The sequence below is a fragment of the Bacillus rossius genome, chromosome 3, assembly GCF_032445375.1.
Source record: "Bacillus rossius redtenbacheri isolate Brsri chromosome 3, Brsri_v3, whole genome shotgun sequence".
Taxonomy (NCBI): Eukaryota; Metazoa; Arthropoda; class Insecta; order Phasmatodea; family Bacillidae; genus Bacillus; species Bacillus rossius.
Genome location: NC_086332.1, coordinates 1433591 through 1456592, shown reverse-complemented (window position 1 = coordinate 1456592; position 23002 = coordinate 1433591). Strand labels below are relative to the sequence as shown.

The 23002-nt window shown below is 47.5% G+C and overlaps 1 protein-coding gene across 7 annotated transcripts in view; it reads left to right on the top strand.

Moving 5' to 3' along the window:
• LOC134530067 (esterase E4-like) overlaps positions 1 to 22745 on the top strand; it is a 36445-nt gene extending 13700 nt beyond the window's left edge. For all 7 annotated transcript variants that reach the window (XM_063364622.1, XM_063364621.1, XM_063364620.1 and 4 more), the window contains exons 3-11: positions 9470 to 9601; positions 15587 to 15746; positions 18479 to 18664; positions 19120 to 19325; positions 19864 to 20038; positions 20312 to 20490; positions 20784 to 20934; positions 21697 to 21823; positions 22504 to 22745. In XM_063364622.1, coding sequence (XP_063220692.1) covers positions 9470 to 9601; positions 15587 to 15746; positions 18479 to 18664; positions 19120 to 19325; positions 19864 to 20038; positions 20312 to 20490; positions 20784 to 20934; positions 21697 to 21823; positions 22504 to 22663 — 1476 coding nt within the window. In that variant the 3' untranslated portion in view covers positions 22664 to 22745. The remainder of the gene's footprint in view (positions 1 to 9469; positions 9602 to 15586; positions 15747 to 18478; positions 18665 to 19119; positions 19326 to 19863; positions 20039 to 20311; positions 20491 to 20783; positions 20935 to 21696; positions 21824 to 22503) is intronic.
• Positions 22746 to 23002: the final 257 nt, after the last annotated feature.

The following is a 23002-nucleotide window of genomic DNA, read 5'->3' as shown; positions in this document are numbered from 1 at the left end:
AGGCTCTCCTCCACAGCAAAGCCGTGCTTGTGTATTTCACACTTCTGTGCTGCTTGCAGGCGCCCAGAGGAGTCAGGAGTCAGGAGTCAGGAGTCTGGGACAAGGCTCTCCTCCACAGCTAGGCCGTGCATGTGTAGTTCACACTTCTGTTCTGCTTGCAGGCGCCCAGAGGAGTCAGGAGTCAGGAGTCAGGAGTCAGGTGTCAGGAGTCTGGGACAAGGCCCTCCTCCACAGCTGGGCCGTGCTTGTGTAGTCCACTTTCTGTGCTGCTTGCGGGCGCCCAGAGGAGTCAGGAGTCAGGAGTAAGGAGTCTGGGACAAGGCTCTCCTCCACAGCTAAGCCGTGCTTGTGTAGTTCACACTTCTGTGCTGCTTGCAGGCACCCAGAGGAGTCGGGAGTCAGGAGTCTGGGACAAGGCTCTCCTCCACAGCTAGGCCGTGCTTGTGTAGTTCACACTTCTGTGATGCTTGCAGGCGCCCAGAGGAGTCAGGAGTCAGGAGTCTGGGACAAGGCTCTCCTCCACAGCTTGGCCGTGATTGTGTAGATAACACTTCTGTGCTGCTTGCAGGCACCCAGAGGAGTCAGGTGTCAGGAGTCAGGAGTCTGGGACAAGGCTCTCCTCCACAGCTGGGCCATGCTTGTGTAGTCCATGCTTCTGTGCTGCTTGCAGGCGCCCAGAGGAGTCAGGAGTCAGGAGTCTGGGACAAGGCTCTCCTCCACAGCTCGTCCGTGCTTGTGTAGTTCACACTTCTGTGCTGTATGCAGGCGCCCAGAGGAGTCAGGAGTCAGGAGTCAGGAGTCTTAGACAAGGCTCTCCTCCACAGCTGGGCCGTGCTTGTGTAGTCCACGCTTCTGTGCTGCTTGCAGGCGCCCAGAGTAGTCAGGAGTCTGGAGTCTGGGACAAGGCTCTCCTCCACAGCTAGGCCGTGCTTGTGTAGTTCACACTTCTGTGCTGCTGCAGGCGCCCAGAGGACTCAGGAGTCAGGAGTCAGGAGTCTGGGACAAGGCTCTCCTGCACAGCTAGGCCGTGCTTGTGTAGTTCACACTTCTGTGCTGCTTGCAGGCGCCCAGAGGAGTCAGGAGTCAGGAGTCAGAAGTCAGGAGTCAGGAGTCAGGAGTCTGGGACAAGGCTCTCCTCCACAGCTGGGCCGTGCTTGTGTAATCCACACTTCTGTGCTGCTTGCAGGCGCCCAGAGGAGTCAGGAGTCAGCAGTCTGGGACAAGGCTCTCCTCCACAGCTGGGCCGTGCTTGTGTAATCCACACTTCTGTACTGCTTGCAGGCGCCCAGAGGAGTCAGGAGTCAGGAGTCTGGGACAAGGCTCTCCTCCACAGCTGGGCCGTGCTTGTGTAATCCACACTTCTGTTCTGCTTGCAGGCGCCCAGAGGAGTCAGGAGTCAGGAGTCTGGGACAAGGCTCTCCTCCACAGCTAGGCCGTGCTTGTGTAGTCCACACTTCTGTGCTGCTTGCAGGCGCCCAGAGGAGTCAAGAGTCAGGAGTCAGAAGTCTGGGACAAGGCTCTCCTCCACAGCTGGGCCGTGCTTGTGTAATCCACACTTCTGTTCTGCTTGCAGGCGCCCAGAGGAGTCAGGAGTCAGGAGTCTGGGACAAGGCTCTCCTCCACAGCTAGGCCGTGCTTGTGTAGTCCACACTTCTGTGCTGCTTGCAGGCGCCCAGAGGAGTCAAGAGTCAGGAGTCAGGAGTCTGGGACAAGGCTCTCCTCCACAGCTGGGCCGTGCTTGTGTAATCCACACTTCTGTACTGCTTGCAGGCGCCCAGAGGAGTCAGGAATCAGGAGTCTGGGACAAGCCTCTCCTCCACAGCTGGGCCGTGCATGTGTAGTCCACTTTCTGCGCTGCTTGCAGGTGCCCAGAGGAGTCAGGAGTCAGGATTCTGGGACAAGGCTCTCCGCCACAGCTAGGCCGTGTATGTGTAGTTCACACTTTTGTGCTGCTTGCAGGCGCCCAGAGGAGTCAGGAGTCACGAGTCAGAAGTCTGGGACAAGGCTCTCCTCCACAGCTGGGCCGTGCTTGTGTAGTCCACGCTTCTGTGCTGCTTGCGGTCGCCCAGAGGAGTCACGAGTCAGGAGTCTGGGACAAGGCTCTCCTCCACAACTAGGCCGTGCTTGTGTAGTCCACGCTTCGGTGCTGCTTGCAGGCCCCCAGAGGAGTCAGGAGTCAGGAGTCTGGGACAAGCCTCTCCTCTACAGCTAGGCCGTGCTTGTGTAGTTCACACTTCTGTGCTGATTGCAGACGCCCAGAGGAGTCAGAAGACAGGATTCAGGAGTCAGGAGTCTGGGACAAGGCTCTCCTCCACAGCTAGGCCGTGCATGTGTAGTTCACACTTTTGTGCTGCTTGCAGGCGCCCAGAGGAGTCAGGAGTCACGAGTCAGAAGTCTGGGACAAGGCTCTCCTCCACAGCTGGGCCGTGCTTGTGTAGTCCACGCTTCTGTGCTGCTTGCAGGTGCCCAGAGGAGTCAGGAGTCAGGAGTCTGGGACAAGCCTCTCCTCCACAGCTGGGCCGTGCATGTGTAGTCCACTTTCTGCGCTGCTTGCAGGCGCCCAGATGAGTAAGGAGTCTGGGACAAGGCTCTCCTCCACAGCTAGGCCGTGCTTGTGTAGTTCACACTCTGTTCTGCTTGCAGGCGCCCAGAGGAGTTTGGAGTGAGGAGTCAGGAGTCAGGAGTCTGGGACAAGGCTCTCCTCCACAGCTGGGCCGTGCTTGTGTAGTCCACTCTTCTGTGCTTTTTGCGGGCGCCCAGAGGAGTCAGGAGTCAGGAGTAAGGAGTCTGGGACAAGGCTCTCCTCCACAGCAAAGCCGTGCTTGTGTATTTCACACTTCTGTGCTGCTTGCAGGCGCCCAGAGGAGTCAGGAGTCAGGAGTCAGGAGTCTGGGACAAGGCTCTCCTCCACAGCTAGGCCGTGCATGTGTAGTTCACACTTCTGTTCTGCTTGCAGGCGCCCAGAGGAGTCAGGAGTCAGGAGTCAGGAGTCAGGTGTCAGGAGTCTGGGACAAGGCCCTCCTCCACAGCTGGGCCGTGCTTGTGTAGTCCACTTTCTGTGCTGCTTGCGGGCGCCCAGAGGAGTCAGGAGTCAGGAGTAAGGAGTCTGGGACAAGGCTCTCCTCCACAGCTAAGCCGTGCTTGTGTAGTTCACACTTCTGTGCTGCTTGCAGGCACCCAGAGGAGTCGGGAGTCAGGAGTCTGGGACAAGGCTCTCCTCCACAGCTAGGCCGTGCTTGTGTAGTTCACACTTCTGTGATGCTTGCAGGCGCCCAGAGGAGTCAGGAGTCAGGAGTCTGGGACAAGGCTCTCCTCCACAGCTTGGCCGTGATTGTGTAGATAACACTTCTGTGCTGCTTGCAGGCACCCAGAGGAGTCAGGTGTCAGGAGTCAGGAGTCTGGGACAAGGCTCTCCTCCACAGCTGGGCCATGCTTGTGTAGTCCATGCTTCTGTGCTGCTTGCAGGCGCCCAGAGGAGTCAGGAGTCAGGAGTCTGGGACAAGGCTCTCCTCCACAGCTCGTCCGTGCTTGTGTAGTTCACACTTCTGTGCTGTATGCAGGCGCCCAGAGGAGTCAGGAGTCAGGAGTCAGGAGTCTTAGACAAGGCTCTCCTCCACAGCTGGGCCGTGCTTGTGTAGTCCACGCTTCTGTGCTGCTTGCAGGCGCCCAGAGTAGTCAGGAGTCTGGAGTCTGGGACAAGGCTCTCCTCCACAGCTAGGCCGTGCTTGTGTAGTTCACACTTCTGTGCTGCTGCAGGCGCCCAGAGGACTCAGGAGTCAGGAGTCAGGAGTCTGGGACAAGGCTCTCCTGCACAGCTAGGCCGTGCTTGTGTAGTTCACACTTCTGTGCTGCTTGCAGGCGCCCAGAGGAGTCAGGAGTCAGGAGTCAGAAGTCAGGAGTCAGGAGTCAGGAGTCTGGGACAAGGCTCTCCTCCACAGCTGGGCCGTGCTTGTGTAATCCACACTTCTGTGCTGCTTGCAGGCGCCCAGAGGAGTCAGGAGTCAGCAGTCTGGGACAAGGCTCTCCTCCACAGCTGGGCCGTGCTTGTGTAGTCCACACTTCTTTGCTGCTTGCAGGCGCCCAGAGGAGTCAGGAGTCAGGAGTCAGAAGTCAGGAGTCAGGAGTCAGGAGTCTGGGACAAGGCTCTCCTCCACAGCTGGGCCGTGCTTGTGTAATCCACACTTCTGTGCTGCTTGCAGGCGCCCAGAGGAGTCAGGAGTCAGCAGTCTGGGACAAGGCTCTCCTCCACAGCTAGGCCGTGCTTGTGTAATCCACACTTCTGTGCTGCTTGCAGGCGCCCAGAGGAGTCAGGAGTCAGCAGTCTGGGACAAGGCTCTCCTCCACATTTGGGCCGTGCTTGTGTAATCCACACTTCTGTGCTGCTTGCAGGCGCCCAGAGTAGTCAGGAATCAGGAGTCAGGGACAAGGCTCTCCTCAACAGCTGGGCCGTGCTTGTGTAGTCCACACTTCTGTGCTGCTTGCAGGCGCCCAGAGGAGTCAGAAGTCAGGAGTCTGGGACAAGGCTCTCCTCCACAGCTGGGCCGTGCTTGTGTAATCCACACTTCTGTTCTGCTTGCAGGCGCCCAGAGGAGTCAGGAGTCAGGAGTCTGGGACAAGGCTCTCCTCCACAGCTAGGCCGTGCTTGTGTAGTCCACACTTCTGTGCTGCTTGCAGGCGCCCAGAGGAGTCAAGAGTCAGGAGTCAGGAGTCTGGGACAAGGCTCTCCTCCACAGCTGGGCCGTGCTTGTGTAATCCACACTTCTGTTCTGCTTGCAGGCGCCCAGAGGAGTCAGGAGTCAGGAGTCTGGGACAAGGCTCTCCTCCACAGCTAGGCCGTGCTTGTGTAGTCCACACTTCTGTGCTGCTTGCAGGCGCCCAGAGGAGTCAAGAGTCAGGAGTCAGGAGTCTGGGACAAGGCTCTCCTCCACAGCTGGGCCGTGCTTGTGTAATCCACACTTCTGTACTGCTTGCAGGCGCCCAGAGGACTCAGGAATCAGGAGTCTGGGACAAGCCTCTCCTCCACAGCTGAGCCGTGCATGTGTAGTCCACTTTCTGCGCTGCTTGCAGGTGCCCAGAGGAGTCAGGAGTCAGGTTTCTGGGACAAGGCTCTCCGCCACAGCTAGGCCGTGCATGTGTAGTTCACACTTTTGTGCTGCTTGCAGGCGCCCAGAGGAGTCAGGAGTCACGAGTCAGAAGTCTGGGACAAGGCTCTCCTCCACAGCTGGGCCGTGCTTGTGTAGTCCACGCTTCTGTGCTGCTTGCAGTCGCCCAGAGGAGTCACGAGTCAGGAGTCTGGGACAAGGCTCTCCTCCACAACTAGGCCGTGCTTGTGTAGTCCACGCTTCGGTGCTGCTTGCAGGCCCCCAGAGGAGTCAGGAGTCAGGAGTCTGGGACAAGCCTCTCCTCTACAGCTAGGCCGTGCTTGTGTAGTTCACACTTCTGTGCTGATTGCAGACGCCCAGAGGAGTCAGAAGACAGGATTCAGGAGTCAGGAGTCTGGGACAAGGCTCTCCTCCACAGCTAGGCCGTGCTTGTGTAGTCCACACTTCTGTGCTGCTTGCAGGCACCCAGAGGAGTCAGGAGTCAGGTGTCTGGGACAAGGCTCTCCTCCACAGCTGGGCCGTGCTTGTGTAGTCCACGCTTCTGTGCTGCTTGCAGGTGCCCAGAGGAGTCAGGAGTCAGGAGTCTGGGACAAGGCTCTCCTCCACAGCTAGGCCGTGCATGTGTAGTTCACACTTCTGTGCGGCTTGCAGGCGCCCAGAGGATTCAGGAGTCAGGAGTCAGGAGTCAGGAGTCAGGAGTCAGGAGTCTGGGACAAGGCTCTCCTACACAGCTAGGCCGTGCTTGTGTAGTTCACACTTCTGTGCTGCTTTCAGGCGCCCAGAGGAGTCAGGAGTCAGGAGTATGGGACAAGGCTCTCCTCCACAGCTAGGCCGTGCTTGTGTAGTTCAAACTTCTGTGCTGCTTGCAGGCGCCCAGATGAGTAAGGAGTCTGGGACAAGGCTCTCCTCCACAGCTAGGCCGTGCTTGTGTAGTTCACACTCTGTTCTGCTTGCAGGCGCCCAGAGGAGTCAGGAGTAAGGAGTCAGGAGTCAGGAGTCTGGGACAAGGCTCTCCTCCACAGCTGGGCCGTGCTTGTGTAGTCCACTCTTCTGTGCTTTTTGCGGGCGCCCAGAGGAGTCAGGAGTCAGGAGTAAGGAGTCTGGGACAAGTCTCTCCTCCACAGCAAAGCCGTGCTTGTGTATTTCACACTTCTGTGCTGCTTGCAGGCGCCCAGAGGAGTCAGGAGTCAGGAGTCAGGAGTCTGGGACAAGTCTCTCCTCCACAGCTAGGCCGTGCATGTGTAGTTCACACTTCTGTTCTGCTTGCAGGCGCCCAGAGGAGTCAGGAGTCAGGAGTCAGGAGTCAGGAGTCAGGAGTCTGGGACAAGGCTCTCCTCCACAGCTGGGCCGTGCTTGTGTTGTCCACTTTCTGTGCTGCTTGCGGGCGCCCAGAGGAGTCAGGAGTCAGGAGTAAGGAGTCTGGGACAAGGCTCTCCTCCACAGCTAAGCCGTGCTTGTGTAGTTCACACTTCTGTGCTGCTTGCAGGCACCCAGAGGAGTCGGGAGTCAGGAGTCTGGGACAAGGCTCTCCTCCACAGCTAGGCCGTGCTTGTGTAGTTCACACTTCTGTGATGCTTGCAGGCGCCCAGAGGAGTCAGGAGTCAGGAGTCTGGGACAAGGCTCTCCTCCACAGCTTGGCCGTGCTTGTGTAGATAACACTTCTGTGCTGCTTGCAGGCACCCAGAGGAGTCAGGAGTCAGGAGTCTGGGGTCTGGGACATTGCTCTCCTCCACAGCTGGGCCATGCTTGTGTAGTCCATGCTTCTGTGCTGCTTGCAGGCGCCCAGAGGAGTCAGGAGTCAGGAGTCTGGGACAAGGCTCTCCTCCACAGCTAGGCCGTGCTTGTGTAGTTCACACTTCTGTGCTGCTTGCAGGTGCCCAGAGGACTCAGGAGTCAGGAGTCAGGAGTCTGGGACAAGGCTCTCCTCCACAGCTAGGCCGTGCTTGTGTAGTCCACACTTCTGTGCTGCTTGCAGGCGCCCAGAGGAGTCAGGAGTCAGGAGTCAGGAGTCAGGAGTCAGGAGTCTGGGACAAGGCTCTCCTCCACAGCTGTGCCGTGCTTGTGTAATCCACACTTCTGTGCTGCTTGCAGGCGCCCAGAGGAGTCAGGAGTCAGGAGTCTGGGACAAGGCTCTCCTCCACAGCTGGGCCGTGCTTGTGTAATCCACACTTCTGTGCTGCTTGCAGGCGCCCAGAGGAGTCAGGAGTCAGGAGTCTGGGACAAGGCTCTCCTCCACAGCTGGGCCGTGCTTGTGTAGTCCACACTTCTGTGCTGCTTGCAGGCGCCCAGAGGAGTCAGGAGTCAGGAGTCTGGGACAAGGCTCTCCTCCACAGCTAGGCCGTGCTTGTGTAATCCACACTTCTGTGCTGCTTGCAGGCGCCCAGAGGAGTCAGGAGTCAGGAGTCTGGGACAAGGCTCTCCTCCACAGCTGGGCCGTGCTTGTGTAATCCACACTTCTGTGCTGCTTGCAGGCGCCCAGAGGAGTCAGGAGTCAGCAGTCTGGGACAAGGCTCTCCTCCACAGCTAGGCCGTGCTTGTGTAATCCACACTTCTGTGCTGCTTGCAGGCGCCCAGAGGAGTCAGGAGTCAGCAGTCTGGGACAAGGCTCTCCTCCACATTTGGGTCGTGTTTGTGTAATCCACACTTCTGTGCTGCTTGCAGGCGCCCAGAGGAGTCAGGAATCAGGAGTCAGGGACAAGGCTCTCCTCCACAGCTGGGCCGTGCTTGTGTAGTCCACACTTCTGTGCTGCTTGCAGGCGCCCAGAGGAGTCAGGAGTCAGGAGTCTGGGACAAGGCTCTCCTCCACTGCTAGGCCGTGCTTGTGTAGTCCACACTTCTGTGCTGCTTGCAGGCGCCCAGAGGAGTCAAGAGTCAGGAGTCAGGAGTCTGGGACAAGGCTCTCCTCCACAGCTGGGCCGTGCTTGTGTAATCCACACTTCTGTACTGCTTGCAGGCGCCCAGAGGAGTCAGGAGTCAGGAGTCAGGAGTCTGGGACAAGGCTCTCCTCCACAGCTGGGCCGTGCTTGTGTAATCCACACTTCTGTGCTGCTTGCAGGCGCCTAGAGGAGTCAAGAGTCAGGAGTCAGGAGTCTGGGACATGGCTCTCCTCCACAGCTGGGCCGTGCTTGTGTAATCCACACTTCTGTGCTGCTTGCAGGCGCCTAGAGGAGTCAGGTGTCAGGAGTCAGGAGTCTGGGACAAGGCTCTCCTCCACAGCTGGGCCGTGCTTGTGTAATCCACACTTCTGTGCTGCTTGCAGGCGCCCAGAGGAGTCAAGAGTCAGGAGTCAGGAGTCTGGGACAAGGCTCTCCTCCACAGCTAGGCCGTGCTTGTGTAGTCCACGCTTCTGTGCTGCTTGCAGGCGCCTAGAGGAGTCAAGAGTCAGGAGTCAGGAGTCTGGGACAAGGCTCTCCTCCACAGCTGGGCCGTGCTTGTGTAGTCCACGCTTCTGTGCTGCTTGCAGGCGCCTAGAGGAGTCAAGAGTCAGGAGTCAGGAGTCTGGGACAAGGCTCTCCTCCACAGCTAGGCCGTGCTTGTGTAGTTCACACTTCTGTGCTGCTTGCAGGCGCCCAGAGGAGTCAGGAGTCAGGAGTCTGGGACAAGGCTCTCCTCCACAGCTGGGCCGTGCTTGTGTAGTCCACGCTTCTGTGCTGCTTGCAGGCGCCTAGAGGAGTCAAGAGTCAGGAGTCAGGAGTCTGGGACAAGGCTCTCCTCCACAGCTAGGCCGTGCTTGTGTAGTTCACACTTCTGTGCTGCTTGCAGGCGCCCAGAGGAGTCAGGAGTCAGGAGTCTGGGACAAGGCTCTCCTCCACAGCTGGGCCGTGCTTGTGTAGTCCACACTTCTGTGCTGCTTGCAGGCGCCCAGAGGCGTCAGGAGTCAGGAGTCAGGAGTCAGGGACAAGGCTCTCCTCCACAGCTGGGCCGTGCTTGTGTAGTCCACGCTTCTGTGCTGCTTGCAGGCGCCTAGAGGAGTCAAGAGTCAGGAGTCAGGAGTCTGGGACAAGGCTCTCCTCCACAGCTGGGCCGTGCTTGTGTAATCCACACTTCTGTGCTGCTTGCAGGCGCCTAGAGGAGTCAAGAGTCAGGAGTCAGGAGTCTGGGACAAGGCTCTCCTCCACAGCTGGGCCGTGCTTGTGTAATCCACACTTCTGTGCTGCTTGCAGGCGCCTAGAGGAGTCAGGTGTCAGGAGTCAGGAGTCTGGGACAAGGCTCTCCTCCACAGCTGGGCCGTGCTTGTGTAATCCACACTTCTGTGCTGCTTGCAGGCGCCCAGAGGAGTCAGGAGTCAGGAGTCAGGAGTCTGGGACAAGGCTCTCCTCCACAGCTGGGCCGTGCTTGTGTAGTCCACACTTCTGTGCTGCTTGCAGGCGCCCAGAGAGGCCCAGTCTTGGAGAGGCGTGAGGGACGCCACTGTAGAGGGATCCATCTGCCCGCAGTACGACAATGGACCAATCAGAGGGTCAGAGGATTGTCTCTTCATTAACGTCTACACGCCCAAGGTAAAAAAAAAATATGCTTAATCAATTCTGTTATAAATTTATTTGGAAATTTTTTTTTAATTTTTAATATTTAGTAACAATAGGCTTAATACCTACTCCATAATTCCATCGTAAATATGCAAGCAGACACAATAATATTTTCAGTTACATATTTAATCTTAATTAAGATAAAATATTATTTTGGACTCATTCTATGAGTTATATTATTATAAAGTACATATTTCAGTATGGTTTTAGATTAATCATGCCTATGTTGTGTAATTAGTTACTTTTCTCCAGTCTTTTTCTCTAAAGTCCCAATAAAGTTTCCTTGCTGAAACTGTCGCATAGAAAATGCTTTACATATGTTCACTGTCTCTAACCTCTACCACTGTACGAATACAGACGAACAGCGACCTAGACTCAGCCTGGTCTGGCCTGGTCCAGTGAGGGTCGACACTGTACAGCAGACACTCAACACGTGGTCAGTGCTTTACCGTTATTATTCAATCATATCTTTTTAAAAACACTCTACATTCATACTGCAATAATTTCTTCAATTTTATGTATTTTATACTCAAGCTGCATATTTATGCCCAGATTTTTAAGGCTAATACTAATTATACTTTCCAGTTCCATCGCCAATTGGAATACACCTTAAAAATTAATGACTGAAGTACTTCTTGATAATAATATTGCACAAAACACTATAATACTTTCTTGAAAGAAAAAAAAAAGTATTGTCATAAATTATCCGTGAATAAATTTAGAGAAATCCAGCTATTATTAATGGACCTAAATCCAATAAAATATTTTTATATGTACCATATGTATTTTTAGGACATGTACATGGTTTTTCTATTGCACTTTTTGAGTTAATTTCTAACGACATTCTGATGCATTGTGCAAGAGTGTTATGATTATGTACCTCCGAGGGCAGTGGATTGTGGATTCGGATTTCGCATGCGTGACCTTTGACCTCTGATGTCACCGCATTCCCGGAAAATTCCTTATTTTTCCCCAATTTCCTAATAACTGTACTGTTTTCCCGCAGAATTTTCCATTTTTCCCACATAATTTCCCTATAAAATATTTCCATCCCACAGTTTTCTAAGCAGGCACTCATTTCCCCATAGTGATAGAGTAAATCCCCTACCAAACACCCAAAAACCTACTAAGATGAATGGAATATGCTGTCCGATTGGTTGGTTCCTGCATGAAATATTTGTTTCAGGTGTGTCCATCATATAGGTTAATATTAATTTATTCGTATATATAAAGCTATGGTTTTGTATATCCCTATACTGTTTAAGTGAACAAACATAGACCACCATTTTGAATTACATCATTTTCGTCCGCCATCTTGAATTCAGTTTTCTCATGCTTCATAATTCCACTTATTATGTAGCCATCTTTTATTATGTAATTTCCATTTACCATTTTGAATTCTAGAACTTCCTACCATCTTGGATTACATAGTCATCACCTTTGACGAGTGACATCACCATCATCTATTCCTCCTCTTCATAGTCATCATAGTCTTCCTCCTCCCATTCCGCTCATACATCCGCCATCTTGGATTTATTTTTCTCATGCTCTCCAATTTCACTTACTCAACCAACATCTTGTGTTTCATTTTCCCATACTCTCCATCTTGGATTATACAATCATAAGCTATATCATTAAATTCTATTATTTATCCGATCTGCAAGAATTCCTTGATGTATTGCTCGTTCTTTTAGTACTTTTAGTTGATTTAGAATGTATTGTATACAGTTACCAAATTTTACATACCAGAGATGGTTAATTTCATCCTTTACCGAAGCAATGTCAAAATATAAGAGTGCATCACCATCCTTAAGTCTAATAAGAATAATTTATACCGAGGATAGTAGACTCAGACCACTCAACATCAAGACCAAGCACCTAAAATTTTACATCACAGACCAAACTCCAAAAAATCATACAGAAAATATTATAATATTATTATTTATTCGACTTTAATTAATTATAATTCTCCACTTTAATTAAATTCAAACTAAATTCCTAATTTTATTTATATTTTCTTTGTATTTCGAATGCATGACATACACAAGCAACAAGAAGAGCTTTCATTTATGTATTCCAAAGCTTATGTTTTCTTTATGCACTTTCATTTACGCATTCCAAAGTTTACGTATTCTTTACATGCTTTCATTTGTGTATTCCAAAGCATGCATTTTCTTTATATTGTAACACAAAATCTCAAGTAAACACAATTTAAGTATATATTTATTTTACTACATATATATATATATATATATATATATATATATATATATATATATATAATGACGTCCCTCGGCTTCTGGTCCCTATTTCCCTGTTTGCTAGAAATGTCCGTTATGCCCGTGCTGCTCTCGTCGGAGAGGTGTGGGTCCAGGCCGACGTGGCCGGGACCTGGAAATGCGGGACCTGGAGGGATGGTGAGGTAGAGTGACAGGTAGAGCGAAAGGACCACTCGCTGTTAATCGGTTCACGAGCTCTTTTATTGCGTTCAGAGAGCTTGCCGCCGCCTGGCGGATCCGTCGCGGGTTGCGCGCCTCTCCCACGATGACCCGGACTCCCGGTAACCGTCTCGTACGGCCCACTCGTCCCGACGCGTACTGGCGGTTCTCCCGCGTAACAAAGTTCCTGATAGTCAACTGTTTCGTAAAGGCACGTGACGCGTGCGCGGTCCCTACGTACTGACTCGTAACGTCGGCGATGGTTCGGCAGAGAGTAACTATGTCCCTCACAAAGACACGTGATGCGTGCGCGGTTCTTACGTACTGACTCGTAACGTCGGCGAAAGTTCTGCGACGCGTAACGAAGCTTACGTGCCCCGTATTGACCGGCTCGTGTCGTAACTTACGTACTCGCAACTCAGGCACCCACTCGCGATCAGCGCGGAGCGGAGCGCACGTCCGCCGCTGCTCGAGTCCTGAGTTCGACTACTGCTCTCCCCCGCCCGCCCGCAGGTCGTCGCGCGCGGGCGGCGGGGGAGGGGAGGGGGAATCGGCCGGCGTGGGAGAGCGCCACCCCTCGCGACGCGGATGAGCGCCAGGCCGCGCTTACATACAGACACTGCGATACGTTTACAAGAATTACACAATAGTTGGTACATGACAATTACATTACTTACACACTTAAAACAAAGTCACTGTCATTTGGAAAGAAATATATACACACAGAAATATTTACATATTGACCCTGGCTCACTGGCGTGCTAGGGCGCACGCGGGTGCGTCCCTGGCCGATGCACAACACTGAGGAGACACTATGGAGGACGTTGACGAGGCATAACGGCCTGAAGGAGCCGAGGAGACACTTGGGTCGACGTCACTATATATATATATATATATATATATATATATATATAATTAAAATTAATAGCATTATATTTTTCAGCCATGCATGCATCTTTATATTTTATAGTTGTCGCCATAAAATATTAAGCAGGTTAAATTAAGTGAAATAAAACAGTAATATTTATCAAACACATATTTATTCACAAAATATTTTAGAATACATAGTTTTTCACAAAAGCGAACTTCTAAAGTGGGCCAAAATGACTCATTCTCTGCTCCATATGATTCACCGAAGTCAATATCCAACCACTTTTTTTACCCATGTATTTTTCTTCTTCCATGTAGAGTTTTTTGATACTCTGCATCGCGTCGTCTGAAGTGTAAATTGTATGTAACAGCTGATGTCTTGAAAGCACGCTTGCACACTTGGTTATAATGCGGCGCTGGTTTACCATGTATAGGTACAGTCCAACCACAAGTTATATTTTAAAGGATCCTGTGTTTCTGTATCATCCATAAGCTGATCTGTTATATTCTACTCAATATCACTACGAAACATTCCTCCGAGGACAGGCTTGAAGCTGAGGTGCCAGGTGCCGACCGCCATCTTAGATTGTGACTCACGGTGGCCATCTTGAATGACATTGACATTTACCTTTGACCTTGACCCCGGCGGTCATCTTGGATCTACCATATTGAAATCGAGCCCTCCACTCACTAATGTGGCACTTTTCGTTATGCACGCCATCTTGGATGTGAATGACGTCCATGTTGCACTTTTCGTTAGGGCCACCATCTATTTTTCATAACATTGCAATTTTCATTACGGCCGCCATCTTGTGTCAGAGGTCACAGCCACTTTTTTTCGATTCTGATGTATGTCCGCCATCTTGTTTTCGTCTGCTGGAGGCCGCCATCTTGGATTCCATCATTTTTGTTTTTGGTGTTTGTTCATAGAGTTCCACCATCTCTCTGTCTCATGCACGTAAGGTCGTTCCATTACATGTTAATGTTATTATGGTTATCATAATATTTAATTTAATTTTTATACAAAATATATTGGAACCACAGGGATTCGAACCATGACAGCTCCGACCTCTGGGTTGGAAAACATATGCCTTAGACCACATAACTATTAAGACATTTACGAGACTGTAAATTAAATAAGGCATATAAAAAGTAACACATATTCGGACTCGTATTATTTTTAATGTGATGGACTAATTAATATCATCGTCTGTTCAAGACCGTGCCACCATATTTATTTTCAATACTTGCTACCAGGAGTGCTAGTTAACACACATTACATTCTATAGAGTGCTGTCGCCATCTTGTTTTTACTAATCGATTCAAGGAGCTCTAGTGTCATGTAGTACACATGCCATTTGCTAGAGTGTGTTGCCACTATATTAGTTTAATTCTTAGCCACTAGAGTACAGTTTTATTTAATAACAGACAGTCAACTCTCACGGTCTTGGCCGCCATATTAATAATTCGTAATTATTTAGCTATAAATTCGGGAAAATTTCCAAAATTCATAAAAAAAATCTGCAATTAATATACTGATTGAATCAATGTATTCTCGTCCTTGCTTCAATCCTTGGTCAATGCAAAAAGAATTTAATTTGAGGTAAAAAAAACTCTTATTTAATAAAATATGGAGATAAGTCTTAAAAGAGGCTTAAGTTCCTCACAACCAGCCTCTAGTGAGCAAATATGGCCACCATCTTGGAAATTTGTATTTATTGACCTAGAAATTCGGAAAAATTCCAAAATTCACAAAAAAAATCACTTAGGTATTGTTTTAATTAATAAATGCAAAGCTGGAACTTTAAAATTATGAATATATCTCCTTATTTTTGTGCAAGATGAAGTTTATTTGTGATTTAGTTTTATTTTATGAATATAGAAAGAATGAGCTTTCTGTTAATTTTTTAACTATAATTTATTTTAACCAGGTATTTAAATTTAATATCAATACCCAGATTACATTAGTTTTCGTTAAATAAAATAACAATTAACAAATTTAACAGATTGTTTTAAATTTCATATTTTGTTATGAAGATTCCTTTTCATCAAATGTATTTATTCAAACAATTTATGAAATTTTTCTTTCTGTAGTTATTTGGTAGATGAGAGCATGCTTATTTTGCAAACAAAAAAATCTTAGCTGTATTTTAATACAATTTTTTGTTTTTAATTACTTTGTATCTAACTTATTTTTTTGATATTTATTAATTGTTAATTTATTTCATTTTTCTTATACTTATATAACTTTCTTTTTAAAAGAGTGTAAAAAGTTAGTTTAACTATTAATTGTTAGTGTGCATGTATTTATATGTACCTAATTAATATTTTGCTAAACATAATAAATCACCAATAATGTTAAACAATTTTAATGTTAATTTTTGAATATAATAAAAACATTATTTCATGTGTATTCCAGTTTCATAATTTCTTGGCGTACCCTGTTCGTACACAAGGCGACCTCACTCTTGTATGCATGTGTACACTCTTCCCCTCTTCAGTACTTACAACACCGTGCCTTTTCTCTTATTTGAATGCTGAACACCACTTTCCTAATATAAACTCAGTTGCAGTGTTAGTGATATGTTTTCATATCTCACACGTGATTCATTGCTGTATTAACTCCTGGTTCCTTTATGTGATTTTGCAGCTTCCCAGTGCTTCCAACTCCACACTTCTGCCAGTCATGGTTTGGATCCACGGAGGATCGCTTATTATTGGTTCTGGAAACAGTGTGAATTATGGCCCTGATTTTCTGGTCAGTAAAAATATCGTTCTCGTGACTTTGAACTACAGGCTAGGAATTCTAGGTAAGAAATTTGTCTTAAACAAATCTAAACTTGATGGTAAATTATTTTAACACTCTGTATCATTAATAGTGCAGACAGTACCAGCTGTATGTATGAGTGTGTATGTCTACATATTTTGTGTATGTGTGTGTGTTTACATGAAATCTGTTATCTTTGTTATACTGCTTGGAAACTAAGTAAACCTAAATTCCCATCCAAAGATGTACCTACCACTTGAATATGTAAAGTGTAGACACATGTAAGAATGACACATATGATACTAAATTTAAGATTTATAAAAGGCAATATATTGTAACGATTTACAGCGGGTTCGTAAAGGATAGCCCAATTAAATTTTTTTATCACACACCGTTTTATTTATTGCCACTATTTACATTACTAGCTAATAATCAAAAATGCCAATTAATCAATAATTGTACTTAAAAAATGTTTATTCCTCCAGTCACTCGCTTCTCACAATCCACACGTCTCGCTGGGCCGCACCTCGGTCGCAACTCTCGCCGCAGCACCCCTCGTGGTCCTCCGTCGCAGGACTCCTTCGCCGCACTCCGCCGCCGCCGCCGTCGCACTTCCCCTTCGCCGAGATCCCACTCGACGCCTCGCTCGGAACTTCGCTCGGAACTCCACCGCGCCCGCGACGCTATCGCCCGGAACTGAACTCTTAACCCTGGAACCTTCGTCCAGGGACTTCGCCACTCTATCGCCCGGAAACTCCGCCGCGGAAAACTCCCAACTTCACACTGAACTCCACTGACTCTTCTAGACGTCCTCGGGCATATATATGGGCCCCTGCGCAATTCTAGAACTCACGAGAGCGACCAGGGCCAGTCGCGTCATTCCGAGCCGTCCTGACGGCAGAAATCTCTCGAAAACACGTGTCGGCGGCTCGCGTAACTCCGCAGCTGGCAGGTTTCGAATGTCAAACTAACAGTGCCGCGCGGGGGGAGCGGAGGGCTGGAGGGAGATAAAGCGGCGACCCAGGTGCGCATGGCACATCTCATGTTACGGCGTGCACCCGCGCGTGACGCGGCCTTGCTAACGTTCGTAACAATATTATTAATAACAAATTGATGTTAGTAATTGTACATGAATTATCTTTAACGAAAAAAATATTCGTGATTTTTGATCTTTGATTCGTTTGCTGGTTCATTGTTTAAACTCTCTCCGACCGACACGAGCAGAGGTGATTGTCTTAATCCTTCAGTTAGGTTCGTAAAAGGCGATTAAAAATACATTTTAGAAATATCTCATATGAGACGGCTTTAAATAATCATAATAATTGTTTTCATTCCTAATGGTTGGATTAGTTTGGAGACCAAAGTTTGTTATGCCTTCTAGAGGAAAAAACCATACAGGCGGCAGTAATAGCCAGTGGCGTCTCGTCAGGGCAAGCAAGGCAAGCAGTGCTTGCCCAGGCAGTTTCCAGACATTGTATTTTTTAAATAAATATTTTATTCAGAATAGTATTTTACTTTGGCTCGTGCAGTTAGGTGTATGTATTTTTTACACTATCTTCTTGGGACCCAATACTGTGCGCTGTGCGCTATAAAAAAAGAACTCGTTGACACAAAAACATGCTGTTTTAGAAGCGTTGCTAGGTTTAGAAGCGCTGGTAGGATCGCTTTCAGCAGGAAGGCTGCCGCAGTAGTTTCCTTTAGGAAGGGGGGTGGCATGGTACAAAGGTTCAGGGAGGGGATTGGCTGGAAAAATACGCGGTAGAAGCTACGAAGGTAACGCTTTCTTGCCGAACTGGAGCGAACATGGCCGAAGCAGACGGTGGAATTTTTTCCGCCGACTGCTTCGGCTATGTCCGGTACAGTTCGGCACGGCAGGTGGCGATGTCGCATTTCAGTCGGCGGTCGTCTCTCGGGGCGCGCGCATCTTTCCCGCGGGCTGTTGGCTGGCAGTGCGTGGGGGATTTTTGGGCGTACGATGATACTACACTCCCACTTAGTATATAAGTAATGTAGAGTAGGTATTTTTCTATCAGAATAATGTAAGTCAATCATTATTTTTCAAAAATAATGTATTTAAAAAAATGTCAATTTTTCTACCTGTGGAATAGTCAATGTTCAGTTAAGAAAACTACTTAAATAGCACCATTTTGTACCTTGAAATCCATATTTTCCCGGCGGAGGGCCCCCAGACCCCCCCCCCCCCCCAACCTTATAATGTTTTGGTGTGAACGAAGTTATTGCTTCCCCTCATGTAAACCTCACGCCTCGCCACTGGTAATAGCGATGGTAGAGTTTCTTGATAATTTAGTGGGAAATGCAAGGGTTATTAAAAGCAGTACTATAATTTATGCAATCAGGCAACTGTTACAAAGCAAAATGTAGCAGGGGACGTGGATGTATTTGAACCAAAGGGAATACGAGCCACCGAAATGTAATGAAAATGTTGGTTGTTTTGGTGCCCAAGCTGATTGAAGACAGCGACACCCAACAGTCGTGACACGCCATATCCAGGAGTGTCTCTACGAGCAGTAGCCTCGGCGGGACATACAGGCCAGAAGTAGAAGTTACCTTGTAATGCCTTTACATCAGATCCTGGCCTGAATTGCAGGCATTTTGTAAGCAGCACACAAGTTGTTCACCGTGTTGTAACTGCAAACACCTTCATGGTGTGTCTTGCACCACCATTTAAATCATAAAAAATAACATGCTTTCTCGAAGTGGGGTTTTTATCTATGCGTATTATCATGTTGTTAACATTTTTGTCACTGGCTGCAGGGTTCCTCGGGGTGACCAGCTCTCTCGTGTCCAAGAACAACGGCTTCAAGGACCAGGTGGCGGCCCTCAAGTGGGTCCAGACCAACATCGCTCAGTTCGGAGGAGACAAGGCCAGGGTGACCATCTTCGGCCAGAGCTCTGGGGCAGCCAGTGTCGATTACCTGATGCTGTCTCCGGCAGCCAAGGGTGAGTCAGGTGACGATACATATTTCTGTTTCATTGCAGTCTTCTCCCGTGAAGGCTGCCGATTCCCTAGCTCCAACTGGATCCCTCCCTTGTTTACCGAACCGACGGCTCGTCTTGGAGCGAGGCTGAACTTTTGTCTTTGGCACTATTTTAAGTATCTGTGTCTTAAATGTTGACAGTATATACACTCTTGGAATGTATTTATATAGAAATATGGTTTTAAGTGCTTGATAATAAAGAAATATTAAAAAAAAACAGGAAATTTTTTAGCAGTATTATAAGAAGAAAACATTATGAACATTATCGATGGCAACGATTTGTACGACAGTATATAATGACTAACTGTTTTATGTCTAAATTTTATCGTGAACTGAACTCGTACAAAATTAATCTAAGATTTCTTACGAGTTCAGAATTATTTATTTTTCTTTTATTCTTTTTTTTTATTTCTTTAGGACTTTTCCACGGGGTCATAGCACTCAGTGGGAACGCCATTGACCGCTGGACCTACGCTGAGCCCAACCTGTCCAGAGAGCGTGCTCTCCTATTGGGGCGGGTGCTCGGGCTGACAACCAATGACGAGGATGAACTTGCAAGGTTTCTGAAAGCCGCTTCTGTGGAGCAGCTCGTCTCCTCTCAGCTGGGAGCGCTAACAGAAGAAGTGCGTGTCTCAACTCATCACTGTTATGCATTTTTTTTATTATCTAAAAGTGAAGTAAAATGCAGTTGAACATCTGTGAGTCCTGCAGAGGGCAATATATGTCAATGGGAAGATGTGGTCCACTAAGCGTCCAAATCGCTGTCATGATTGACAACCTTGTTAATAAGCAAGGAAACTAGCACATACCATGTTTATTTATCGACTCCACACGGCAAGGTATCATTGAGTAGGTAAACAAGACTTCGGTCTCTTTGGGTGGTGTCGACAGTATAGACAGCTTCATGCGGGCTGAGAGATGCTGTCTCTCTCTAGATGACAATACTACCAGTAGTTGGCACATCACATACAAGCAGCAGGTGGAAGGGATCCTCACCTTATTATATACCAGTAATTTCCAAGTTAGAGTTCACATTTTTTTTTTTTTGTAATTTAAAGTCGTTTGCATTGACAAACCCCAGACATAATTACTAACCTAAAGTGTCCCTGTTTCATGTTCATGCTGGTAAGGAAACACAATGCAGTGTGTGGAATGTTGCAGGATCTCTTGAGGAGTGTGAATATACCGTTCCAACCGACCAAGGAGGATAGTTTACACGACAGTTCTCACATCTTCCTGCCAGACTCCCCAGTCAACATCCTGAAGTCAGGGGAATACCAGCATGTGCCATACATTACAGGATTCACCTCGGCTGAAATAAAAATGGATTACACTGGTAAAATAATTATGTTTAACACCTAAGTCTTATTGTTCATTTAGTGCTGCTGATGTAATTACAGTAGGTCGGTGTATTAAAAATTCAAACTACATAACTATACCACATTCTCTAACATGCTCCCCATGCAAGGAGAGTTGTCCTATTCTGATTACTGAATCCCTACAGTTATCCACAATAATTTTTGGCTAGCTTCTATTTTTTTACTGCTTGGAAATAAAAACAAACATCTGTGTACACAGCATATTTTGCTTCAAGTGTTTATTTTTTCAGCCTATCTTTACAACACAAGCTTGTGGGAAGAGCTGTCAAGGAAAATGGAGCAGTTCGTTCCTCCAGATCTCGGTCTTCCTCTGGGGTCGTCCAAGTCGCTGGAGCTGGCTGCCGAGATCAAGAACATGTACTTCGGCGAAGGCGCTCCTACAGCCAACAACATTCAGGATCTGATAGAGGTAGTAAAGTACTGCAAAAATTGCCCGTGGTACATCACTTTGACCTATGTGGAGGAGAGCTTTGTAGCACAGTTTATACAGTAAAATAACATTGTTAATGAGTGACATAGACACCATCTTTGAGAATCAGGTTTAGTAAATATTTTTGATTGTTTATTATTAAAATTCTAAAATAATTCATCATTGTCACTCTCCAGAATATAGCCTGAACTGGTCGTAGTGACTAGCAAATTGTGTATATCTCATAATAATGCTTTAGGTTGTGATTCATTTTTCACTTGTTATCTGTGCAGTTGGCATCAGATGTATTCTACGTAGAGGGCGCGCGGAGAAGTGTTAGACATCAAGTGAACACGAGTTCAGCGCCAGTGTACGTCTACCAGTTTAGTTACGTGGGAAACCTCAGCTTATCCGAGTTCTGTGACTACGGTTACCCGTACAGAGGTAACTTATTCTAGACTCATTTTCTGATTCACGATGTTTTATGTAATATGCATCTTTGCTTAACTATGCAGGTTCATATGAATAGATATTTGCAAGGCTGCCAAATTTGGTATGGTATCTGTTGACTAGACCAAACAGCCGGCAGATATATTCAAACCCAGAGGATTAAATACAGGTCGTGTAGTCTGTGTGTGCTATTTGCATACATATAACATCACTTTCAGATTGGCTTAAGGTGCAGATAGAGTTCAAATTAATATTTGTTTGTAAGATATATTATGTACTTACAGAACACATTATAAGCAGCCAAAATATTTCGATTGCTTTATAATATTCTATGAATTCCTATAATATTCTCGACCGCAATGACACTAACCATGAGCCCGGCATTGCCCAGCGCAGGAAGGTATGCTTCGTGCTGTGCTGCTAGTGGCAGCTCCTACAAAATGAGCGTACCCAGTAACTCTCATAACTGAAAAACTGTAGAAATTTATTCGCCCGCTGTGCTGAGGTTTATATATATATATAATCTCAGACAAATATTTTTTTCTATTATTAAGAAATTTAACAACTTTATTTGGGCTGATTAAATTTTTATCTAAATTTAAAAATCTCATTATCAGAATAAATGTAAGAATTGACATGGCTTTAAAATCGCACAACTAAAATTTACTAAGGTACATTTTGCAGTAAAAAAAATTATAGTTTTAGGTTTTTGTAAATTTTCCATGACCCATCCACTCACTTGTGATGTCCTCGCAGGCGCAGCCCACACGGATGACCTGGGCTACGTGTTCCGGATGAGCAGGGTGACGGCCGAACCCGGTGCTCGCGACGAGGCAGCTAGGGACTTGATGACGACCCTGTGGACGAGGTTCGCAGCGACCGGGTGAGCTGAGCAGCGTGGTGCTGGTGCTCTGCAGCTTATTGCCTGCGGTCACTACTGGGGGCTCATTGCCTGCAGTGGTTCATACCTACTGAAAAATACTCTTTGCGAAAATTAATTTTGGGTGAAATCTCTGTGTGGAACTATGAGGGAGGTGAGCAGGTTTACTTACCTCCCCTTTTCTTTGTTGGCATGGCCCTGGTAGCTAGTATAAGTGCTTCTTGTTGGTTCAATACTTACAACGGCCTGTAGAAAACTCTGCTGTCGATTGTCGTTTGAAACAGTAAATATTGTATGCATTAATGACCCTGGAGTGTCCTTGCATTCGTCGGAATGTTGAACAGCTGCTGTAATAGATTGAATGTTTTTTTTAACAACAACTGCTACCAATGTATAGTTTGGGCCAAGTGACACATTTGAAGGTGTAGGACAATCTTACAAAAAGGAAAATTATTCAGACATCGTAATTGAAGTCGAAATGTTTTCACTTCTGCTTTTGGGAAACTATAACAGTTTACTATTTGTAAATAATTCTTGCAGAATGAACACCAATTTTAAAATTAATAATCGAAACAAGGCAAAATTGGCCAAGGTTTTGTGAACAATTCTTCTCATTTCTAAACTCTTTTATATTTTCTCATATCACCATTAAGCTATGTTATGTAATTTTTTTTTTTTTTCAGAAATCCGACTGAAGGGCTGAATGTCAGCTGGAACCCTTTCACCTTTTACAGTCAGGCGTATCTTGACATCGATGCAGAACTCAGCACACGTGACCTCAGAAAACTACGACCGAAGAAATTTGCTTTTTGGGATGGACTTTATGCTGACATTGATAATTAAAAGTTTTATATATTTGTATTACTTGTAAAAGCCTAAACCAATTTGTCACTTTACAATAAACAAATTGAATGAACGATGCAAACACGTGTATTAATGTTCTCCGTGAGCCTGGCCTCGGGGCAGCATGGTCGAGCTGGAGGCCATGAGCTGCTCCTCTTCAGCTGCCTCGTCTCAGCCAGTAACGAGCATGGAGCTGAAGGACAACACTCGGCGTTGTTTATTCTGCACCATGCACAATCATGTGTCGTCTATGAGTCTGCAAATTAAGTAATGTGATCGAAAGTGCGTGACGAAATAATGTATCGAAAGTAAAACGATTGTCAACTCGTTTCGAGCTCT